Below are 26726 nucleotides of genomic sequence, written 5' to 3' on the forward strand. Positions count from 1 at the left end.
TTTATTTTGTAATTGGATTATATATTTTTCTTATTTCACATTTTTTTAAATAAAAATAAACACACAAATGTTTCAACATGGTGTTGAGCCGAAACATTTGTGTATATTTTTATTAAAGAATGTGAATGAGTCATGACCTTTTGAGTTATTCTGTATATTATATATATATATATATATATATATATATATATATATATATTTATATATACATTTATATATATACTTATTTATATTTATTTATATTTATATATACACTCATAGCAGTGCGATATGGCTGTATATCGGAAAAAGTGCATATATATATATATATATATATATATATATTTATTTAAATGTACGTATGTATGTATGTGTGTGTGTGTATATATATATATATATATATATATATATATATATATATATATATATATATATATATATATATATATATATATATATATATATGCACTTTTTCAGATATACAGCCATATCGCACTGCTATGAGTGTGATATTGCGTTTATACAACAGTTTGACGGCATAATTGTGTATATGAAAACAAAATCAAACACGGAGAGTCTCAAAAACCCTTTTGTATGTGGAACTACTTTCTTCCACATTGGATTCAAATCATAAGCTGACAGTTAAACAGTTGAGCGTGCATCTTTTAAACTTTAGACCTGTAGTGTCTGCTTGTTGCTGACTGTATGTGGGCGGAGTAATACACAAAGGGTAAAGAGGCTGTAGGAGCTCTGATATTGCATAATATCGCACAGCTATCAGCCAATCAGATTTGAGAACCAGATAGAACTGTTGTATATATATATATATATATATATATATATATATATATATATATATATGTATGTATGTATGTATGTATGTATGTATGTATATATATATATATATATATATATATATATTTATGTAAAGCTGTTTTGACACAATCTACATTGTAAAAGCGCTATACAAATACAGGTGAACTGAATTGAATTTATAATTAGTAAAAAAGTACACATTGGTTGTTTTTTCAATAAAAGTCTCTTCTGCTTGGTAAATGTCTGGAAAGAGACTAATATTTTGACATTAAGAACTTTCTGTTTTAATCTATGTATCTTGAAATATGTGATTTTAAAAAAGATAACCAGTAGCTAATATTTCAGTTTGGTTGATATCTTGAGACTTTTATTCTGACAGTGCATGGGACTTTTAACTTTTATAAACATAACATTCATCATTTTTATCATTATCATCAAGAACCTGTTTCAGTTTTTGGTTTAGTCGATATTTAGGATAATAGAGTCTAATTTCGACAATGCATAATTTTTATTTCAGCTGAAATTTTAAGAATGTTCAGCACAGACTGAAAAACATTTCCAAGTCTTTCTAGATCAGCCTATATTTTAATAGTCTGCATAGACTGTTTTGTTTTTCTAGCTCAAACTGTATTTGAGCTTAAGCTTTTACATGTTGACTATAAATGAAAAAAACAAACAACTATCCAGTCTAGGCAGATAATAAAAAATTCTGAATGCCGGTTTATAAACGTGTTGAAAGAAAACATTCCCTGTCAAGTCAAAAAAGTCATCTATATTTTTCTCTGAAGACGTTTTAATTTTTGAAAAAGATCAACAATGACTAATAAGCTTTTATGTTTAGCTTAGTGTTGAAACACAATATTGGACCATAATACAGCACATTATTTTTCATTTTACCCAGATATCACATCATTTTTTTTAAATTATTTTTTTTTATTTAATTTTGGCATTTTAGCTGATATTTAGCATATTTTAATTATCAGCATAGAATGGTACGTTTTTAGGTTCGGTTTTCGTAATCTTTTTGTTTTTTTATTTTTTAATTTGTTTTTAAAAAGATTAAAATCGAATGATAAGCTTTTATGTTTAGCAGATATCACCTGATTTTTAAGAGTGTCCTTTTTAAAAGTTAATTTAATTTTTGCATTTTAGCTTATATTTGCCTTGTTTTGATTGTCGGCATAGATTGATATGTTTTTTCTGTAAGTATTTTTTTTTTGGTTCTTGTATTTGTTTTTTAAAAAGATCAACATCGACTGACAAGCTTTTTTGTTTAGCAGAAGTGTTAGAATCTAATATCGGAGCATAATAGACCACAATATTTTTAATTTTACCTTGATATCACTATTTTTATGCGTGTCTTTTTATTTAATTTTGGCACTTTGGCTGATATTTGGTAGATTTTAACTATTGGCTAAGATTCGGTACATTTATTTTTTGGGTTTGTTTTTTTATTTTGTTTTTTATTTAGCATTTCGTTTTAGAAAGATCAACATCAACTGATAAGCTTTTATCTTTAGTGTTGGAACACAATATTGGAGCATATATGGAGCACTTTTTTTTTTTTTATTCAGATATCACATGATTTGTAATTTAATTAATTAATTAATTACATTTTGGCTGATATTTGCCATATTTTAATTATCAGCATAGACTGGTAAGTTTTTTCGGTTTCGTTTCAGTAAGTTCTTTTGATTTTGTTTTTAATTTTGTCCAATATTTGTCATTTTATGTAATAATCAGCTGTAAGTTTGACTGATTGAGAATCACGTCGGCTGCCGTTCGCATGAATTCCCCATGATGTCACCAGCTGGCATGACTTTTCACACTTGCTGTGGGCTGTGGGCCAAGCATATTGTTCCCTGTGTGCTGAAATCTCATTTCACCTGCGCCGCTGTCATTGATGTGTTTGGATCGATCCCAAAAATATGGTGTAACGGATCGCGCATTCATTCAAACTGCAACGCAGCGATTCATTTTAATGGAAAGAGTCATCGAGGGCAAACTCGAAAACACAATCACACCCAGACAAAACAGCACCGATAGTCACGCTGCGCCCTTGAAGTGTGCAAACTCCACATCACAGCAAACACAAGGCCCTTTTGACGCAAGAATCTGCAATTATGCTGAAAGAGGGAAGAAATAACGGTAGAAGAGCAGTCAGATTTAATTTGATTGCTTAATTGAATCACTTTCCAACCAAATTAGAGAATACCATTGTGTAATCACTCTTAAACCTTGCTAAAATGCTGCACAGGAGGGAAATTTACGCACAGCTTTCATATTTTACTCTTCCTCTTGTATTTAATAATAAAAACAAACACAAAAAACATTATCATCATCAATTACAGTATAGACGCCCCAAAAAGTAATTGAGTTTAATAATAGTTTAGACACACACACACATACAAAATCAGACGCGGTGAGGAATTAAACACGATTTTTCCCATATTTTTACATTTTCACAAAAGTTATTTGAAACATTGAAGCAGATGCTAGTCATGCTGTATGCTTTATTAAATACACAGATATTAATTGGCTTATTAAGGTTTTCAAATGTAATTTATTTATGAATCAAACGCTTTATCTCAGGTTAAGGTTTATTCATTTGGGAATTTTATCAGTCATCATTAATAACGGTTGTGGGGTTTACTTTTGGTAGATTTTAAGGGGTTATTCACACTGGGTTATTTAATAAATTCTTGTCTAAACCAGATAGTAATCTGATCGTAAAAAGTGCAGGTCTAAATGCCCTCAGAACGCATTTAAGACCGTTATAAAACACAAGAGAGAGTGCAGGTACAAAGCCTGAATATGAAACATTTGTATGAAAAACATTTAGCCTGAATATCATCATTTGTATGCAGTAAGATATATAATAATAATACACAATAAATAACAATAATAAATAATAATATAAAAAAATTATATAATAATAATAATAATAATAATAATAATAATAATAATTATTATTATTATAAATAAAATTAATTATATAAATAATAATAATAATAATAATAATAATAATAATAATTATTATTATTATTATTATTATAATAAATAAAATTAATTTTATAAATAATAATAATAATAACAATAATAATTTAAAATAATATATTAAATTGCATTGTATTTGACACGTAATCGATGTAATCTAGATAAATTTGCATATAGCTCCTGGAATTGGAATCATATTCATTTTGCCAAAAGTGGGTAAATATGGTGCTCATGTTGCCAAATGTGGCAAAATACAGCCATTATGACAGACCAGATAGCTATCCAATCAGAGAAATGCATGAAGTGACTAGGAGTCTCATTTATAAACAACGTGGCTTACGCACGTTTTCACCATCGTTTTGTGCGTACGACACGTTGTTTTGGATTTCCCATGCAAACGTTCAACAAACAGACTTTTATAACATTAAACTTAAATATTGACTCAATCAAACCATTTTAAATCATCATATGAGCCGTAATTATTAATAATGTATATACGTTTCATGTAATGTATTTTGACATACGTTGACTTTTAGGAAGCTTTCTATGCAAAGTTACAATAAAATAATAAGAAAAAATAGTCATAAGCAGTCCAACATTGAATTTGTACGTGTACATTTCTGCAAATTTTTAGCCCATCATCAAGTCGATCCATTTACTTTTACTCATTCATTTTCTTGTTGGCTTAGTCCCTTTATTTATGCGGGGTCGCCACAGCGGAATGAACCGCCAACTTATCCAGCACATTTTTACGCAGCAGATGCCCTTCCAGCCGCAACCCATCTCTGGGAACATTTATTTAGTTTTTACATGAATTTCAGTAATGTTATTGACTAATATGCAAATGTTTATATTAATTGTACGATACCACTTGGATCAGCGTGTAAATCGAAAGTTTGACCTCCGCAAAGCAGCGACAAGTTTTTTATGCGCTTCATCCATGCTTTCGGAGTCAGATGTAATCTCTGTAGTTGAGTTTTTTTGCCTTTTGCTTTGCTGGTTTAGGAGACATGTTGAGCAGTGTTCAGTCAGTAAGCTAAGATCGAATGTTAAACCAGGATAAACTTAGGATTTTTAAAATATATTAACTTTTAACTTGTGCGTCTCCTCAGCAAGGCGTCATGATCGAGAGTCCAAATGTGTATTATTTACAATATAGTTTGTGTTATGTAATATTTTGAGAATTTTAGTAGACATATTATATGAGAGACTTGCTTTGTTTATCAAACAAGTGGATCAAAACGGATTTGCGTTGTAAAACCTAAATAAAAGTTAAAAATTTATTATTTTTTATTTAACGATTTACGTTTTAGTTGCTTTATACTTAAATCTCCGCACTTAAAGGACAAAAAATGCCCAAAGAGTCTGTCTGGCCCTGGTCATAGGTAATAAATGATACCCCCAAGTGAAAACAGGCCCTAAGAATCACTTTTAAAAGAGTGTTTTTGGTCAGAATTGCTTGTTATTCTCTTAGTTTAGGAATAAATTCCACTCTGTAATTCCTCTTCCAGGTTTGGACAACAAATTTTTATATTTTAACCCCTTCTTACGACATTCCCTTCCTGCTGATTTGGTTTCCCCCAGCTTCTTGTCCTCACTTGGAGAATAACAGGCCTCAGAACGGTTGGGGGTGCGCGGTTACGAAAGGGGACTTACTGCCGCATGACTTCCTTCCACAAAGGGCGAAAAGGTGGCCGGACGAGAAAAACAAGCCAATGACGTCACTTCAAAACAAAATTCCTGGAAAACCGAGATCCCATCAAGCTTCCACGACTGCAGCAGCGCTCCGCATGGAGACAAAGGAATCAAAAGGCCACCTTTCTAAAGACCCCAGCCAACGTGAACAAAGGCGTCCATTGTTCCCGTTCGCGGTGTTAATTCCCTGTTTATTTGTGCGTTAATAATTCCCACACATGAAGCTGGACGTGCAAACCAGCGTGTGCGTGAGCTTCCGGACATTCCCGGATGGTCAAAAAACAGGGGTCGCTTTCCGACACGCAATGTTGTTTTGGTTGGACTCATTAGACTCCTGCTTAGCTTGACAAATTCAGCAGGACGGCGAATGAGTCCCTTGGAATAATCAGGGTGGCATTTTAGCGCTCTAAACACTTGACACCGGCCATTCTCATCTGCTCATTTTCAATTTGCAGAAAAACGCTAAACAATGTTATGACACTTCCAGAGCAGCTTTATATTCTCCTGCTCCAGTTGAGCGTGATGAGCGGCTCGTTAATTTGATCAACGGTAATAAACAAATCCCAGCATTCCACAGGAAATGCTACTTCATATCGGCGACACAGAGTTCATCCTTTATATCAGGGTATCTACAGGTTTTTGAGAGTTATTGCCCAGCAAACATATTTTGTTTTTAAACGATGTCTAATCAAGGTCTAATAGACGTCTAAACATAGTCATCTTAGTTAAAACAAGGCCAAATTTGGACTGTCAGTAAAAAATCTAATAGACGTCTAAGAATAGGCCAAAACTAGACTATTCATCAAATAAACAGAAATGAATGACTACACATATAAAGTCTGTCTAATCTGTATATTTGAAGACTAGTCAAGTCTTGAGCTATTCCTAGATGTCTATTAGATTTTCGATGACTTTTTTTAGCCAAGCTGTCTACATTTAGATGTCTTATTGATGTCTATTAAACACAAAATTGTTTGCTGGGTATTATCATTTTGAATTTGACGAAAAGACTAAATGACGTTCTGATGCTTCCAGAACAGTTCTATCTTCTTCCAGTCAAGTTAACTAGCCAATAATATCCAGCTGCAGACCTGCAGACCCACACACGTTTCGGGACACACTATCCAGGCCACACAATCTAGGCAGGGGCGAACCGTATATGGTTACAACGGATGTTAATGTTATTATGACTTCATGGACTTCGTCATCAATATATTTCTATATATGCTGTTACTAAATAGTGTACACAATAGACAAAAGTGTATACTATGGCGAATGGGGAACGTTGTTTTGGATCGCCATTCAATATAATAGACTGAACAGTTTTCTATCAGGCAATATAGATGATCAGTCATTATTTATCTGAGTCAATATAGCAGATACTCATTTGCTGGCTTTATATCTGCATATGTAATAAAATCTTTTGCATTTAATGAATATATAACACTATATTAATATTTTACTCAAGCGACTGAATAGTATTTATTTGCTTAATAAAATAATGGTCATAAGTGTTTTAACTTATTATTTGTATTTACATAAATTGAGTATCAAATCAGCACAGATGTTAAAATGATCGTTACAATATAATACAGAAATAACGACTAAAATGGGAAATCCCTCAACTGTTCACGGTCTATTGAATGGCAATGACGGTCTCGATCGCCATATTTGTGAAATACATTAGGTAGCAATAGTGCTCCCAAGGAGTTAGTCGTCATTAAACAAGAAAAATAGAAGAAGACTGATCGGTCGTTAACCATATATGGACCGCCCCTGCCTAAATTGTGTGTTCTGCATTGTGTGTCCTCAACAGTTTGCAGGTCTGCAGCTGGATATATCTCCAACAAGTGGATTGTTCATATTCCAAATGACCAAAAACATATTAGGAACTGCAACTTCATGCATATATAACCCACCGGTCCTACTACACCCATCCTGGTCTGAGCTGGGATCAAATCGGCGATTCTTTGCATGGGAGTCGCTCCAACAAGGAGGCTAAAGACCAGGGGTCACCAACCCTGTTCCTAGAGAGCTACCTTCCTGCAGATTTTAGTTGCAACCCTGACCAAACACACCTGTTTGTAATTATCAAGTGCTGCTTTAGGTACTATTAATTGGTTCAGGTGTGTTTGATTAGGGTTGGGACTGAATTCTGCAGGAAGGTAGCTCTCCAGGAACAGGGTTGGTGACACCTGCTAAAGACCATGGCCTCTAGCATCTGTTACTAGAGCATCTGTGAGGTCAGAGGAGTGAGGTTTATCTGCACAGCACTTCGCTAGCTGGCCTCCGTTACACTCACCCCCTTAACCTCACTCCCATCCCGGATGAGCCCCTACGTCCTACCCACCATTCCTACTGTACCCATCCCGGTCTGAGTTAGGATCAAACCGGCAATTCTTTGCATGGTAGTCGGTTGCTCTAACAAGAAGGCTAAAGACCATGACCTCTAGCACTTGAGGCTAGAGCACCTTTAGATGTCAGAAGAGTGAGGTTTACCTGCATAGAAACTCGCTAGCTGGCCTCTGTTACACTAACCCCCTAAACCTCACTCCCATCCCGGACGAGCCCCCAAATTTAACCCACCGGTCCTACTGTGCCCAACCCGGTCTGAGCTAAGATCGAACCGGCAATTCTTTGCATGGGAGTCGGTTGCTCTGACAACTAGGGCTAAAGACCATGACCTCTAGCATCTTATGCTAGAGCACCTTTAGATCTCAGAGGAGTGAGGTTTACCTGTATAGCACTTCACTAGCTGGTCTCTGTTACACATGAAAGACGGCATTTCTTTATTTTGTTGAGGAGAAAATTGATACGTACGAGGTGGAGTTGACGGTGGTGTATCCGGACGGGCATTCTGGGATGCAGGCCCCATTGTGGATGACGTATGCGTGACAGTCTCCGCTCTTGTCCTTACACTGGTTGTGCAGGTCCTGGCAGAACTGAAGGGACACGCAGCGCCAGCTCTTAAAGGTGTAATATCCTGGCGGACAGCGGTCCACGCACGCCTCGCCGTACAGGAAGTTGCGGCAGGCCACGCATTTGGTGGAGTTCCCCGGCACAGAGCAGCCACCCAGACACTGCTCGTGACAGCACTCCTTATGGGACGTACAGGCTCCGTGGACACATTCAGAAGGACAAACTGAAGGAAAAAAAAAAAGAGGAAATATTGTTAGATTGTCAATGAAATAGGCAGAATAATACAGGCGAACAAAGTAAATACGTCTTAGAGTTTAATCCCGCACTCATCATTGTGTGTTGTACAATGAAGAATTGTTGTACAAAGAAATTGAATGAATGAATGATTGTCTCCAGCTAAAGCCTTCGGTCTCAGAATTTAGTTTATTGTCTGTACCAGTGGTATACTGAAATGGGAAAAAGGCTTTTAAATATGCAGCACCTTTTGCATGAAAACAAAGTTGCAGTTTGAAGAGTTGGTTTCACTACATACTTTGAATGATTAAGGATGAATTTTTCTGAAATCTCATTTAAACGTGTACTTTGATAATGTGCAGAACAATCAGCAAACACAATTTCAGTTACGCTTTGTTGTCATATATATATATATATATATATATATATATATATATATATATATATATATATATATATATATATATATAATATATATATATACACAATATATATTATACTCTTATATTTAATTAAGAGTCTAATGTCTAGCTGGTCTAATTCATTTAAATAACAAAACAACCTCACTTTATTAAAAATGCTACAAAAATGACACATTTTCATTAATGACACGTTTCATTAGAAATGCCAGTTGTTTTTGGACAACTAAATTGTCATATTAAAGTACTGAAGTCCAAAATTTAAAATCATTTACTTATAAAATTATTTGCTTTATTTCCAACCTGTTTTAAAGTTTTTGTTGAACACAAAATAATAACAATTTCAAAAATGTGAACAAATAAATAAATAAATGTTTTAAAAATGGCTTCATCCAAGAAATTTATGATTAATTTTCCAGAAAAGCCTACAAATTGGCTCATATTTAAAGACAAAAACACAAAATTTCCAAAAGGGCAAATAAGTTTGTGATTATTAATACAGGCAACTATTTACGTCTTTTTTTGGCTTTTGAACTGAACAAAATAGTCAAATTGTGGTACAGATAATCCAAAAATGAAAATGATTCACTCGTGAAATCATTTACTTTTGTTCCAACTTGTTGTCTTTAGGATCACAAAATAATAAAAAATTCTAAACTTTCACTCTAATATGTCAACAAAAACCCCAAAGATTTTTCAAAATGGCTTCATCCAAGAAAACTCTGATCAATTTTTCAGAAATCCATACAAATTTGCTCATATTTAAAGGCAAAAACCTGCACACTTTAACACAACATTTCCAAAATTGCAAATAAATTACACTAAACTTTTTGTCTTTTTTTTTGGACTGAACTAAATAGTCAAACTAAGATCATCCAAAAATCATTTAAATCATGTTTTAGATTTTTTGCTGAACACAAAAGAAACAATTCTGAACAATTCTGGTCACCAAGCGGTTGAACCAATATTTCTGATGTCAAAATCTGAACAGAAATGACCAAACTGTGTGGTAAACTTTGATTTTAACAACACGTATCAATCCTGACATCGCGTCTAAGAAATCAGCTGTGATAAAATCATGGCTAATCTGCAGGCGGAGGCAATCTGAGGTCATCGCTGTGTGCCTTTCATCAGGCAGGAAGGAAGTGATTCAGAGTGTTTGGCCATCTGGAAGTGGAGGCCTGCGCGCGGCCGAGTGTGAGAAGAAAACCAATGCAAGCGGTCTGTAAGCCATCGTCCTCGTCTCACACTCACGCTGGCCGCCCGCTAGACCACAACAAAGACACTACGCCTTCCAGAAACATGGAGAGATGAGCATGCTGCAGGAAAACAGGAAGCATTCTGGGTAGAGCATCCAGAATTGTATGAAATAAACAGGAAGACAACAGTTTACAGAGTGCTGAGTTTGAACTAAGCAGCCTACTAGCACTTTATTTACTAGTGAATGTTTATTTCGAACTAATAGAATTAAACATGAAATACAAAAATGATTGAAATTAATAAGAAAATCCGTACTGTGCATTGTTTTGAATGTTTCTAACACTAGAACTACTGAGGACAAAATTCGGGACATTGCAACCTGCAGAACCTGGGTAGCTTTAAAAAAAAAAAAAAAAAAGTATTCAGGTACTACTAGTGTTAAGACTGAATTATACTTTTGCCTGGCTTCATGTCGCAGACCTCCACTGAGTATGCGCGTTCATCGCAAAACGGATGAGGCTTTTTTAATTTTTATGCATTCGCCGTTGAGATTTTTTGGAACGACAGGGTACAGTCAAAAGAAATCGACCGTTAAATCAGACGGATGAAGTAGGACGTTTACGGAACTACGTCATATCATTAATATGATTACATTTTTTAAAAAACTATTTTCATAAATTATTTTAATGAAAAAATATTTATATTTTTTTAAATCAAACTTTGATTAAAACATGTAATTATTATTACATTATCTATGAGGCAAATGGCAAACCATTACTAATAGTGTAGATTGCAGCCAGTCATTTCGTCCTCTCGAAGTATACAATGGTCCCTCGTTATTCGCAGGAGTTACGTTCGAAAAAAACCCAGCAACAGGCGAAATTTGAAAAGTAATCCCCTTTATTTTTGTAAATATAAAGCCCAGCCCCCTACTCAATATTCTGTTTTAGTCGGAAGTACATCAACATACTAAAACAAAAAGTCCCAGCAACTTCCGGTAAATGTTAATAAATAAATAAATAAATAAATAAAATAAAAATGAAAAAAAAATTAAATGTACTTTAGTACTCTGATTTTTCCTAAATGTGTAAATATTTAGTTGTAACATTATTTTATTTAAATTACACAACACAAAATAGTTCTTAGCATTTCTACCATGAATGTCCATAATGCTCAAATTACATAATGCTCAAGTACACATTTCAGCATTCTCTACATTTTCGTGTGCCTCTATGCTTATCAACTTTATGCTAACAAAAACAAATTTCAAAAACCATGACTTTACTTCAGAAACTTCTAAATTAAATTAAGTATTTAAAAAAAAATAAGGAATAGAAAAAAAATTGTATTTTCTTTTACTTGTTTTTAAATTTCTGTTTATGTAAAGCACTTTGCATTATTTAAATTATTTTATTATTTGAATTACCATTGTGTATGAAATGTGCTATATAAATAAACCTGCCTTGCTTAAATTTCCACTCTAGGAACTGGTACGCAATTATATGCAATATTGCAAATAAAAGATTGCATATTTAGTGTAACGTCTTCATAAAATATGACCAGAGACATCTTAAATCTTAATTCTAAAATCACAATAGAATGTAAGATGTGACAAAAATTCAATTAGATACAGAACACACAGAATGATCGTATGATCATTGCAGTAGTTATAGAATTCAATTGATTCCGGTAAAAAAAATAATAAAAAATAATCCAATAACTAAAGAAAACAGTAAAAATTATTGAAATAGCATCTAGCTGGCTTTAAAAAGAAAGTAGTAATTACTAGCATTTTATTGTAAACCATCATTGTTTTTTTTTTAAATCAACCTACAAAAAACTTTGAACAAGGGTTAAAGTAATTGTGACTAAATAAAACAACCCATGTAAGAAATGTATAAAATAAAATAACTATGCATTATTTACTTTTTCAAATAGTAGAAATAATTAGTTTTTTATAAAAATATATATCTAATATTATTTAATTTACTATTAGTTAATATTATAATTATTTATAATTTTTATAGTTAATAATATTTATTACCTAATTTAAAACATACTAAATAACTTATACATCACAAACATACACCTTTTAAGCTAAAATTTAACAGGAATATTATATTCGTATTGAATTGGATGTTAAATTTACTATTCACATTTCTAAATATCATTATATAGCTGCTTGTAAACAAATAGTAACAACGATCTCAACCTGCTGCGAATACTGTAACATAAAATAATTCAATGTGACTGGTTAAGGGTGTCATTCTACATAATCTGTCCAACAATATTTAAGTTCATTTTTTAAAAAAAAGTCCAAATTCTAATTTAAAAAAAACCCAGTTTTTCTCTTTCCTCCAAGCCCCGACCATGTTTACACACTCAGTTCACAGACTCCCGATCCAGTCTGATTAATCCGCTCCGTGTTTTGAGATCAGCCTCAGATCCGCCCTCACCCTTAACCAATGTTTTTGCCGTCCGTGGAAGGCAGCCATTCAATGGCCTCTTCCAGCAGCGGGAGCGGATCCGCCCAGCGTTAACCCTCACTGCGCCGCAGACAGGCAGCAGACGGACAGACACAGGCAGGAGCGAGCATGCAGACGCTCCCAGCATTCCTCACATACAGCAGCGATGGCGGACGGAGGAACCCTGAACACCCTCAACCCCTCCTCCAGCCTCCCTGAGGATCAGCACGCATCCTCACTACTGCTTCATTCATGAGCTTTGTGTGCTGTCTGAAGACTCCGTGTTTGTGTGCATGTGCTTGAAATGCTTACTCGATTGTTCGTTTTCTGCAAGCATATGACACCGGGAAACACATATGTATTAATATTAACAAATATATGACAGAAACTCATATATATTGCAAAAAATGGTATATATATATATATATATATATATATATATATATATATATATATATATATATATATATATATATATATATATAATGTTTTAATAATTTTTTAAACTAAGCTGGGTAGTATCAATTTTAATATACATGAAATTTTCAAATATCAATTTTAATGATACATTTTAATCAGATTTAATCATTTTGGTGTCTAGATTTAAGAAATTAATGATGTCAACATGGATTTTAATAGTATTTTTGACCTATTAACTTAAGATTCTGACGGTTTGATAACCTTGGATATAAATATCACGGTTTCACGACATCACGGTATTGAGATTACTGCAATAAAATATATTATTTTTAAATGTCTGGGTAAAAAAACAAAACCTTTAAACACAATATATTTTAATTTGGGAAACATTTATATCATTTAAATTTAAATTCAATTGACTTCTGCTGTCTTCATTTGTTTCAAAAACAGATTTTTTTTTATAATTTAAAACTTTAAAAATTAAAAATACTGTTGTCTTAAAAAAAAAGAAGAAAAAAAAGGTCCCACTTCATATTAAGTGTCCTTAACTACTATGTACTTGCATCAAAAAATAAATATACTTACTGTGTTTATAATGTATTTGAGAACACTTGTGGTGCTCTTGAGTTGGTTTGGTGGTATGGGTAGGTTTAAGGTGTAAGGGATGATCAACAGTGTATTTACAAATGTAATTGTAGAAGTTAAGTACAGTAATTACATACAGGTATTTAATCAAGCATAAGTACACAATAAATACATGTATTTAAACAGTAAGTACATTGTAACAAACTATTAATTCCTGTGTAAGAACATATTAGTTAAGGCCACTTAATATAAAGAGACAGAAAAAAAAATCATAATCATACCTTAGGAATGGTATAGCAGAAAACTTTGACGGTTTTAAAACCTTGACTTTACCAAACCACGGTATACCTTGAACATGGTTATCGTCCCATGCCTAATGGGGTTATTTATTTAATTTTTAACTTTCAACAGTCAACTGATTTAACTGACACAGAACAGCTGTATTATTATGTTTATTTGAGCTGTAACGCAATAATGTTTTTATTTTTTTGTCAAATTACCTCTCCTTGTCGTGTTTTTAATATCCGTTTACCAGCACTCTTAGTTATTGATGATGCAAACGCGCACTTCATAGCCAATCTATCTTAAACGGATAAAAATGCTTAAGCATCTGGAACTTAAAATGTATTAGAAATAAAGCACTGTCTATATTTTTGAAAACTGCATGTTATTTATTTACACAGCCATACTTATATAATTAATAGTAGTAGTAGTAGTAGTAGTAGTAGTCGCAAAAGTAATGGAAAAAAAGACATTTAATCAAAATAACCCAATGCATTGTGCTATAATACACTATAGTTGGGTTATATGTTGGGGCATTTTTAACCCAAGGATTTTAACTGTGTACACATAAATAAAACTTTAAATAATAATCTACAATTATACAAATTAATAATAATAATAACAATCATGTTATTCCTATTGTTTATAGTAATGTATTATGATATTATTGAGTGTATATAGTAATGTATAAATTAATGATATATTCAATTCAGTTTTATTATATCACTAGAAATAAGTAAATAGTTAAAATGAATGTACTATTATTAATATTTATTTATTAGTTTAATAAGCAACCTTAGTGTATTTTTCATAACATAGCTATATACACACTCATAAATAATAGTTTAACAGTAAATCTATAAATATAAAATTAATAATTATAATATTAATAATAATGTCATTATTAATTTCATAGTAATTTACTTTGACATTATGAGTATATAATAATATAAAAATGAATGTTATATTAAATTCAGTATCATTATATCGCTAGAAATTAGTAAATAATTGAACTTATAATGTATTATTATGATTTCACAGTGATGGGTTGCAGCTGGAAGGGCATCCGCTGTGTATATAAACATATGCTGGATAAGTTGGAGGTTCATTCCGCAGTGGCGACCTCAGATTATAAAGAGACTACGTCGAAAATGAATGAATAAATGTATTAATATTATTATTATTATTTATTTATTTAATAATAAGCAAACTAAGTGTATTTATCATTACATAACCATATATACACATAAATAATTTAAATAGTAATCTACAATTCTAAAAATTATAATTATTCATAGTAATGTACTATGATATTATGAGTATATACTAATTAAAAAATTAGTTGCATTCAATTCAGTTTCATTATATCACTAGCAATAAGTGAATACTTAAATTTATAATCTATTATTATTATTTAATAATAAGTTGAAATCGATTGTATTTATTGTTACATGGTTATATACACACATAAATAAGAATTGAAATAGTAATTTATAATTATAAAAATTATTAATTATAATAATAATCATGCCATTACTACTGTTCATAGTAATGTACTATAATATTATGAGTATATAGTAATATAAAATTAATGTTTATTATTTATTTAATAATAAGCAAATTAAGTGTATTTATCATAGTTATACATACACATAAATAGTAATCTAAAATTATAAAAATTGATATTAATATTAATAATAATAACAGTTATGTAATTATTATTGTTCATAGTAATTTACTATGATATTATGAGCAAATAAAAAATAAAATGTATGTTATATTCAATTCAGTTTCATTATATCACTAGAAATAAGTTAATTAATAAACTTATAATGTATTAATATTATTATTTTATAATAAGCCATCTTGAGTATCTTTATATAAGCTGAATATCAATAACAGCAAACAATATTAATATGAATTATTTAACTCAATATTCACACATTTCGGTGCATTCTATTATTGATTATTTTAGGAATAACCTTATAATGTTGTATAATATAGTGATTCTTATATTATTAAAGGTTAATAACAACTTACAGTAGACGCTGTGTTGCAGAAAATGTGAATATTAGACTCAATCTGCATCACTGAAGCCTAGTGACAAACACACTCCTCTTTCTTCACGGGTCATATATTCACCCAAAACTCTTGTGGATTCCCCATAAAACACGCTAATGCATTCACACACGCTCAGTGAAGCAGTTGGACGGCGTTTTACTATATTTGGCCGCAGTCGCATGTCTCGGGCCTCAAAAGATTTACTGTAAACGCTACTGATCATTTGTTCAGAGGAGTGTGTCTTACGAGAGAGCGAGGCGCTCGGGGGAGGGGAGCCAGAAATGTAAACAAAACAAACCCGTAAACGCAGGAGAGAAGCAAGGGCTCTGGAGTCACAAGGCTTGAACACGACTAAAGGTATCAAAAGCACCTTTGCTTATGCAACGCTGGGCTGGAAAACACACATACATGCAGCCCGGCTGACCCGTCATTCAAGGTTCATCGGTCCAAGAACTCGACAAACAAAAACAAGCTTCAGGAGAGTCTGATATGGCCGCAGAGTTACACAACCGAGGTGAACAGGAAGCACAAAGGTGATTCGCTATCAGGGCGTAATACATTCCAAGGAGATCTCAAACAAAAATCAACGCTAATGTCACATTTGCCGATAGATTGACCTGCGTAAGAACACTTACAAGAGTTCATGCAAGTTTAATTGGTCGATCTGAGAAGGTAGATGTTGTTTTTGCACTTTCAAGGGTTCAAGTGTGCGCACTTCACCGCAGGAGTGCGTTGCGGACCTGCTTGGACAAGTTGTGGGAGTGTTTTGTCATGAGCACACGTCCCACAAGACCTCGACAGCAACAGAACGGCAGAACATTATCATCCACAAAGCAACAACTGGGGTGTGTTTAACAATTTGGGGGACTCTAGGGATTAAGAAATAGGGGGCTGGGGAGCTAACTTCAATAAGATAATGATGAGGAGTGGGGTGCTGAGGTTGGAGCAGGTGTGAAGGTGGAGAAATGATATGGGGTCGGTTACATGACAACATTTACAGACAAACATGAGAAACTTTTAATATGTTTTGGCTGCTCTTTGAAAAGGTGTTTCAAAGGGGATGTTTTTAAAAACACTGCCATTGTAGAGGCTGTACAAACAACCCAAAATGAGAGTAGGCATGGGCCGGGATAGGATTTTGACAGTACGATAACCTTGGATAAAAATATTGTGGTTTTATGGTATTGTGATTACTAGGGGTGTCACGTTTTCGATTTTTAATCGAAATCGATCGAAATTTATGCTCAATTTCGATTATCGAATTAAAAAATAGAATCGTCGATGCTGCCACGCCCCCATGTCACGTCAGCTTGGCTTGCCAACCGGGAAAAAAACAGGCTTGTTGAAGTGCTTGTTAAACTGCAGAAGCAGGAGACCCGTCGACAGAACTTAAACCCTCTCCTCTTTCAATGAAGTCGCCGGTGTGTAAGCATTTTGGATTGCCAGTGAGTTATGTTGACAACGTTCGTGTTGTCGACAAAAAAAAAAAAATTTTGCAAGGTCTGCTATGTACGTATTACGTACGGTTCGTCCGATAGACAACACCGACATTGCAATCCTCCGCCCGCCCCCGTTGCAAATCCGCTCGCGAAAAGTACACACTCAGACCCTGTTTACACTGTGTTTATTTACCCTAGGTGGAAATAAAGTTCCAGGCAGTGGAGTATTTAAGGATGGGGCACCCTAGGTAGGGTTTAGGTCAGGAATACGCCTTAGTTCAAATCCTTTTCTGGGAGAGGGACTGGGCGGTGTTTTGAAAATGGCAGAAAGAGAGACGTGTTAGTAGAAAGAGAGTTATGGGGATACTCCTTAGAAGAAATCATGTATCATGTTCACAGCTGATGGGGATCCCCCTTTGATAGAAATTCAGGAGGGGATGCCGATATTAGACATCTTTTTTGTTAAGAGAAAACAAAATAGGTGAGCAATGTTCAAGTATACGATCAAATTTTCTAAAAATAGGTGACATTTCAGCATGCAATACCACTAAAATAATCATAATTCAAGGGTTTTACAGTGAGCTTGTTCTTTATTTATTTAAAATGAAATTGCTATCAACGTGATACACAGTGCAAGAAGTGTTTTGAGAACTATTTCCTGAAATGACTGGTTTTTCCCCTCCATAGTTTCCATAAACAAACACTAACCAATTCTAAATATCTAACGAACCTTCACACCTAGAGCGCTGAACAATTAACTTATCAAAGTAGACTTTAACACACTAACTTAACACATGACTGTCACAAGTGACCGACAGCACAGCTTCAAACACAGATGAACTCAAGACAAGGTGAACTAGCAAATGCTAGAGCTTCTGTCCACAAGCAAGTCGATGAAATTTGATTAGGTCAATCAAACAAAATGCTTTCATGGCATTTGATAATCCCTGGGATATAGCCACTCTTGGTCCTAAACTTCCAGTCAATGACAAAGATTGAATTATAGCAGGAAAAGCAGGGGACAAACAGACCATCAAGGCAGTACAAGATGCTGAGTGTCCGAGACGGTGATTGAATTAAAGACTCCTGCAGAAGAACCGTGAGTCACCTGTTATCTAGATGGTTCCTCGGTGAGGGCATCTGCCTGGAAAAGTTTACTCACAGCAGCTGCTCTTACAGTGAGTCACGGCCCATCTCTGCCTCGGCCTGTCCTGCTGCATGGGTATCATTTTTTTAAAGCTCGATTCAATAGAGTAATAAGAAAGAGTGATTCTTAAGAGTCATTTGTCCAAGACTCAATTCACAGATAGAGAACAACCAGTTAATAAGAGTCGTTTGTTTGTGAACTTGACTTCTCTGGCTGTGCCGTAGGGTTTTGATCAACTAAAATAAACTAGTTCACATTATGTACCCTTAAAGGACAATTTAAGGTCAAGTCTGCCTATTTGTTGGGTCGGCGTGTTACCTTTGTCTAATGGTCAGAGTTTGTTTTCACCCAAACGAACACTGTGTTCAATTGGCGTTTGTTCGATTGTGGAACATCAGAGCAGTGTGAAATTATTTTCCAACCAACGGCAACAAACTCTAACCAGGGACTCGACAGGCTTCACATTTAGGCCTGAGAAGAGTGTTTAATTAATTATTTAATTAGTGTGAGTGGTAGTTGGTGAGGCAGTGGAACATGACAACATTCTAAATACAATGCTAAACTTGTTTGTTGGTGTCTGTCTGAGTGTTGTGACCGAGCCTTAAAGGAAGACTCCACTTTATTTGGAAATATGCTCATTTTACAACTCCCCTATAGATGAACAGTTAGGTTTTACTATATTTTCAATCTATTTAGCCAATCTCTGGGTCTGACAGTAGCACTTTTAGATTAGCTTAGCATAAATCATTGAATCGGATTAGACCATTAGCATCTCACTCAAATTATGAACTAGTTTTGGCAGTTTTCCTATTTAAAGCTTGAATATTCAAGCACCATGAATAGTAGTCAAGCTTGAAATAGGAAAACCATCGAAAATCTGTTTTTTAAAGCATTTTGAGCGAGATGCTAATGGTCTAATCTAATTTAATAATCTATGCTAAGCTAAGCTAAAAGTGCTCCTATTTAAAGCTTGACTCTTCTATACGGACATTGTGTACTTCAACTGCCTGAAAACGAAAAGTTGCTCTTTTCTCAGCCAATATGGCTAAGAAATGCTCTCAATCTGGCTTAACAATAAGGAAACTTTTCTGTCATACCATGGCTATAGCAGGTGCAATGATAGTACGCATTGCCTGAAAATAGTCCCCAGCTAGGTAACATCGCTGCCTAATATCACTGAATGGTCAAGCTTTGAGTAGGAAATTCATCATGATTGGTTACTGCGTCCCAGTATCAGCCAACCAACCGACTCTTCATTCCAGCAGTTTTAGATAGTCTTTCAGTTGGTTTTGTTTGCATTTGTGCTTGGTGTTCTGATATTTTTGATATCCCTGTTTGATAGTTTGTTCTTATTTCATTTACACTGTGTAGTTGTTGTTTGACTTTTGTTGCTGTCTGTTCTTACCCTTGTGTAACCATTCCTTCCCTACCCTTGTGTTTGTCATTGAGGTTAGAAAGGCTGGTAGGTGGGTAAGTCACGTGACATACATCTCAACATGTAGATTTACAATTGTCTAGAGATATACTATGTAAAAGGGGTGTGCACCAACCCTTGTATTTTTGGTTAAGTTGTTAGTAAGTGTAGGTTTTTCATATCTTTTGTTTACCAGATAAGATTAGAAGGATTTTTTTTGGAAATTAACAAGACTAATAAAAAAGACTAGTAATGGTTTTGATTGGTTCTTTTCTTTGCACTGCAGTTATTGTTGTCTGTTCTTACTTTGCAGCACAATTTTCTTAGAGTTTCTGTTTTAACCAAGTCCTCAATCCAAGAGTCCACTCCCCTAGACTTCCCAGGGGTTGTAACATTATCAAAACTAGACAGTCCTTTTTGAGTGAGATGCTAGTGGTCTAATCGGATTCAATGATTTATGCTAAGCTAATCTTAAAGTGCTTCAGCCAAATCCAGAGGTCTGCTGAATGGATTAAAAAAACAGTAAAACTCAACTGTTTAACACCAGGGCATATTTCCCCCCCAAAAAGTGGCCAAAACATGGTCAAATCAAATCAAAGCAAGTTTCAAGATAGGTTGAATGGATTCAAAAATGTTAAAATGCAACTGTTTAACACCAGGAGAGTTGTAAAACTTTGTATTTCCCAAAAAAGTGGCCAAAACACGGTGAAATCAATTTAAAGCAAGATTCAAGATTGGCAGAAAGGATTCATAAATGGTAAAAACTCAACTGTTTAACACCAGGTCAATTGTAAAATGAGCATATTACCCCAAAAAAGTGGCTAAAGCATGGTCAAATCAATTCAAAGCAAGTTTTAAGATTGGCAGAATGCATTCAAAAATGGTAAAACTAAACTTTTTAACACTAGCGGAGATGTAAAATGCGCATAATTCCCAAAAAAGTGGCCAAAACATGGTCAAATCAAATCAATGCAAGTTTCGAGATTGGCAGATAGGATCAAAAATTGGTTAAACTCAACTGTTTAACACCAGGGAAGATGAAAACTAACCCTTTTTCCCCCAAAAAAGTGGCCCATGGTCAAATCAAATCAAAGGAAGATTTAACCAATACTAGACTACACAATGGCTACAACCAGATTATGATTATCATTTTGGTCAAATTATTTCAATTCGGAAGACATAAATGTTCCAAAAGATAGAAAAAAAGCAAGTGAAATGTAAAATTCCAGCCCCTAAACCTGCCAAATACTCAAAATCAACACACTTGCGAGAAATAGCTGAGCGTCTTAACCTACTATAATGCCGTTTGAATTGGACTTTGGTAGGAAAAAAATATATTAGCCTAATCCATGTAACTAGATCACCTGGGTTTAAAAGAGCTAGTCATGAGCAGGGCATATTTTTCAGCCTCAAAGCAAACTGAATAGGCCATTATCTTCTCGAGTGAACAATCGGAGAGTATCTGAACTCTGGGAATGTCTGGGATTCAGGGTGGCCTTTTTGCAGGTGGAAATCGCGGCGTTCCAAGTCACCATGCCAAATGAGGACAGCAGAGAAAACAAATCTTCAGCCTTGGTTTTTCGCCTGCTCGAGAGGTTTCAAGTTGTGGGAAGGTTAACAGGAGATAGAGATCAAATAAATCCAAAAGAGTGTGTGAGATCTCAGCTGGTCAGATTTAAAGCAGTGGAGTAAGAGGGTTTGTAGAGCAAAACCGCAATATCTTAATAATAAACACACAGCATTTCTAATGTTTTGCAGCATTTTATTTCTCACTATGCTAATTTTGTCTTTGATATTGAAAAAAAAAATCCTCAAAACAATAAGTAAGTGACTTAAATATTATCAAATCAGTACTAAAATGCTGCAGTTTTCTTATTTTCATCTATGCTCATTTTCTAATGATGTGTGGTGTTTTTTCACTTCAAGTTTGTACAATTTTACACTAATAATGAAAATATTTCAAATATGATATTAGGCAATGATGAAAATATGATAAATTAATTCAAAATATGAATGGACAAATTTAGAGATGCACCGAAATTAAAATTCTCAACCAAAAACGAAACAGAAAAATATGAATGTATTTGGTTGAAAAACTGCTTTGTAATAATTACTTATTATTTTTATAAATAAAATAGAGTAACTTTTTAAAATTCAATAAAAACTCAACCAAAAAAATAAGAAAAACGCCCAGTAGCCTATTTTCAGCCAATATTTAGGTAGCTGAACTGCACAAATTTTAAAACAAATTCATCAATAATAAAAAATACATATATTATCAATAGTTTTTTGTTTAAATATTATATATTTTTTATGTTAATTTTAAAAATAGGGTTCACAAAAATTGACAATTTTTTTTTTTTTTTTTAATCGCTGATATAGAAAAAATGTACATTAAAAATACAAATTATTTTAAATGAAAGTTTATTTACATAAAAAAAAGAAAAAAAGTGTCCGAAATGGCCTACTACTCAGTAGGCACTGAATTTGAATTTAAACCTACTACTCGGTCAGTAGAAAAGTACGTTTTATACATTATGAATGGAATTTGGATGTACTAACATCTGTCTTTTTGACATGATCATGTGACCTATCTGCATCAGTTGTGTCACTTCACTCCCGTTCATGAATTTTCTCGCTGGGCATCATGGGATAGCGCAGCATGCATGGGATACGCACATCAGAATTTTGCCAGAAGTAGTAGGTCATCCGAGTACCTCTCGCATACTGATTTTCGAATTCTGTGAATTCAGACATACTACTCGGCTCGCATACTGATTTTAGCGTACTATATAGTATTGAAGTATGCAGTTTTGCATGAAGTCTTAATTAATTAAAGCTAAGTGTTGACAAAAAGTAACAGATCAGAAAATGTGACCAAAAAGCATAAAGTTAGTCTAGAACGCAAAGTCAAGAAAAAAAAAGATGAACCGAGTCATCAATAATGAACAGAACATACATCACTTAGAGAGAAAAAACCTAATTTAATTAAAATTATTTATATTGTTAATGTAAATTTTGTTCATGAGAAACTTTTTTTCGTCATCACTTTTTCTTTATTTTCTTGACTTTGTTAATGTTTTTGTCAAATTTTCTCATATATTAATATTTTTTCAACACTTAAATTTAATAATTAAAAAAAAAGCAAATACAAGACTTTAAATTAAAATCATTTATATTTTTGTTGACAAAATTAAACGTATATAAAAAACTGTGACAAAAAGTGTCTTGAATGCAAAATAAAATGATGACAAAGAATATACAATAACAAAAGTAATGATTTCAATTAAAAATGTTTTATGTACATAAAAAACATTAATCAATGTTAAGTGTTGACAAAATTGACCATATATGAGAAAAATGTGACCCAAAAATGACTAAAGAATTGCAAAATCAAGAAAAAAAATGACGACAAAGCATTTTGTGTCATCGATAAAAAACAAAATATGCATTAACAATATAAAAGAATTTAATTAAATGCTTTATTTACATGTAATATAATTATTTAAAATTACGTGTTGACAAAAATAACAATGAGAAAGTGTGACAAAAATGCTGTTATGCAAAAATAAAGAAAAAAAAACACAAAAAGTATCATCTGCAATGAAAACATATAGATAAAATATTGAAATTATTTTAATTATAAGTGCTTTAATTTTACTCTTGTTAAATAGTATCATAAATTAAATTTAAGTGTTCAAAAAAGTAACAACATATGACAAAATGTGACTTGACAAGTTTAGTAAAAAATGAAAAATGCAGCTAAAAAAGTGCATCGAATGCTCTCTGGACTGACAGCAGTGCATTGCAGAGACTCCAGAGAGCAGCAGCAGAGCAGTGGCAGGTCTGCTGTGTGTGTGTGTGTGTGTGCATGTGCGGTCAGGGCTGATGGGAAGGGTTGGGCTGACCCTGCTCTACAAACCTGCGGCACTGCAGCGGCTGCAGATACTGCAGATACAGAGCTGCTTCATATTCAGCGCGCGCCGCAGAGAGCCAGACACGGCCTGCAATCGCCTGCCGTTCCCCCGTGCATGTATGTATAGTGTACACTTCCATTGCTTTCTGCGCCGTGTTGCGGATAATCTGGTTTGCTCGTCAGTGACCTCTGGGTGCGCAGAGGAAGAGGTTATGGATTTGATTGCACAGGTGCAGTGATTTTCAGACGCCCGCGAGCAGAAGTGAGAGCGTGAACTTTCCCCTCGAGGATGATTCTGTACATTTTTTCCACGTAACGTCTCCAAATTTCAATCCAGCTGTGAGTGCGACTCAGAAAAACATTCATTTGTATTTGTGTGCATCCAAGATGACATACAAGATATGAATTTAAAAAATAATAATAAATTAGTATAAAGTTAGTATAGTACTTTTCTGTCAAACCGTTATAACGAATTACAGAACATGCAATTTGATAAGATTAATGATACTGATTTTACGATACCATTTTTTCTCTTTTATGCAAAGCGACCCACAAATGACATAATACAAATCAAATACAAATTAAAAATAAATTAAACATGCAGAAATAAATAAATAAATAAACATAAGACAATGGAGAACAGCCAGATTTGGTTGTTGCATGAGTCGAAATATATAATAAACTAATATAGAAAATATTAAACAAATTTCATTGAGAAAATTTAGAAATTAACAAGTGCCTTTTTATTGTTTCTAAAATGCTGCACAAAAAATAAAAATATATATATTTTTAAACTTGACTTATTTATAAAAAAGATCATCAGCAGATTCATGTTTTCTGCCAAAAGTTGAGATCTCTCCACACATACCGTGTCCTAGGGCTGGGCGATATGGCCTAAAATCTAAATCTTGGTTAATTGTACATTTTAACTCGATTACAATTATGAATAATTTATTTATTTATTTATTTATTTTTGCTCTCTCCACGCCACCCACACTCGTCAACGCTACTAAGTTGACCAATCACAGATCTTGTGCTATGCGTTGTCATGACGTGTAATTACGTTTTTGATAGGTCAGCGTCGGCATTAGTTATAGCGAGGGGCCTGAAGGCTGCGCCAGACCATACGCTGTGCTCGACGCAGAAGTGTAAACAAAACAGAGTCACGTGACTTCAGTCCACACGCAGAAGGGAAAGTAATTGAAAAAATTGACCTGGAGAAATTTGATCGATTATAGGTTCTGAATGTCGATTTCGATTACTTTGATTAATTGGCACTACAATGTCCCTGATGATAAAAAGTATATATATTTCACAATATACAGTAGAGTCAAACCCAAAACTATTCATACCAGAGGTATGCAATATATAAGCCAAAAAACATACGTTTATTTCCAATAAATATCAGTCAGTAATCAATGATATTTTAGTCAAATTTATTTAAAATTCTGAATATGAGATGGAGAAACAGTTTATCAAAATAGTTTAATAAAAAGAAACTGAGCCTAAAACTGTACAAAAAATGCAATGTATTGAATGCATTACTATGCTAATGGTCACCAGAAAGAATGGGGGGAAAAATGTGAAAGAATGAAGATACCATAGTTCATACAGCACATTGTGACATTTATATAAAGAGTTTTGCAATCATACTCAAATGCATTCCTTACATCTACATTGTGAAAGCGCTATACTAATAAAGGTGAATTGAATTGAATTTGTAAAATGTAACATTTGACAATAAAATTAAACAATAATTAAAATACAACGAAATTGTAAGTTTGGCCAAACTCTGAAATAGTATGTGCAAAAGCTCCAAACCACTACGTGGCACTATGCTGACTTAGATATTACAATATGGTAAATACACATACATGAAGTTTGCTCAAAATATGATAAAATGTTGCAGAGATATGGTCTCATATCAACATGCCGTACTCTTCATTAGCTATCCACTCTTTTTTTTATGCGTATTTTGTAATATAGCAAAAAATAATGCTTAATGAAAACACCAATTTTGAAAACGATTATTACAATATATGCGCATAAATTAGTAGGATAAACTTATATCCAATATGAAAAAAAAAAAGAGTACCGAATACCGAATAAATGTCGAATACCAAATAATTTACTAAATAAATTCGAGCAAACCCATTAAAAAGTCAGGGGTACATTGTGTTTGCTAAGAAATGTATTATATAAGAAAAGATGTTGCAGTTTATCAGAAATTGATGATTTTGTTATTATAGACTTGATAGATGAAAACGCTGCCTTATTCACAAATGTTTTAGATGCAATATTACCATTTTTCTCAAAAGTCTAATTCACATCTTTGGATGGAAACCACTACTACTGTAGGTACTTCGAGACCATTTTGACGAACAAACTTCACTTCCATGATTTTCCAAATAGTCTGAAAATGATCTGGGCTGCGTACAAAATCGAATATTTTCATACTACAGTATATTAGTGTTGTCACGAAACTGGAATTCGATACTAATCTATACTAAAATTTTAAAAACGTTTATTTCCCGCAAACAGTTGAGCACGTCCTTAAACAGCGCTGATTTGCCATTGTGTTCACATGTTTAACAGAAATGGCTGTGATGCTGTGATTGGCCATGAAGGTCATCAGTTCACCGAACTCACCGCTGTTTAGCAGAGATACAGGGATACTGGAGCATCTCAAAGTCATGTAGATAAGCTGGTTTGTCTATAAGCTGACATACGAGTGATCC

The 26726-nt window shown here is 33.5% G+C and overlaps 1 protein-coding gene across 1 annotated transcript in view; it reads right to left on the bottom strand.

Annotated features, from left to right (window-relative positions):
* insrb (insulin receptor b) overlaps positions 1–26726 on the bottom strand; it is a 127148-nt gene that overhangs the window by 16986 nt on the left and 83436 nt on the right. Inside the window, 1 exon segment of the mRNA NM_001123229.1 lies at positions 8308–8629. Coding sequence (NP_001116701.1) covers positions 8308–8629 — 322 coding nt within the window.

The sequence above is a fragment of the Danio rerio genome, chromosome 22 (genome assembly GCF_052040795.2).
Source record: "Danio rerio strain M-AB ecotype USA chromosome 22, GRCz13ab, whole genome shotgun sequence".
NCBI classification, from domain to species: Eukaryota; Metazoa; Chordata; class Actinopteri; order Cypriniformes; family Danionidae; genus Danio; species Danio rerio.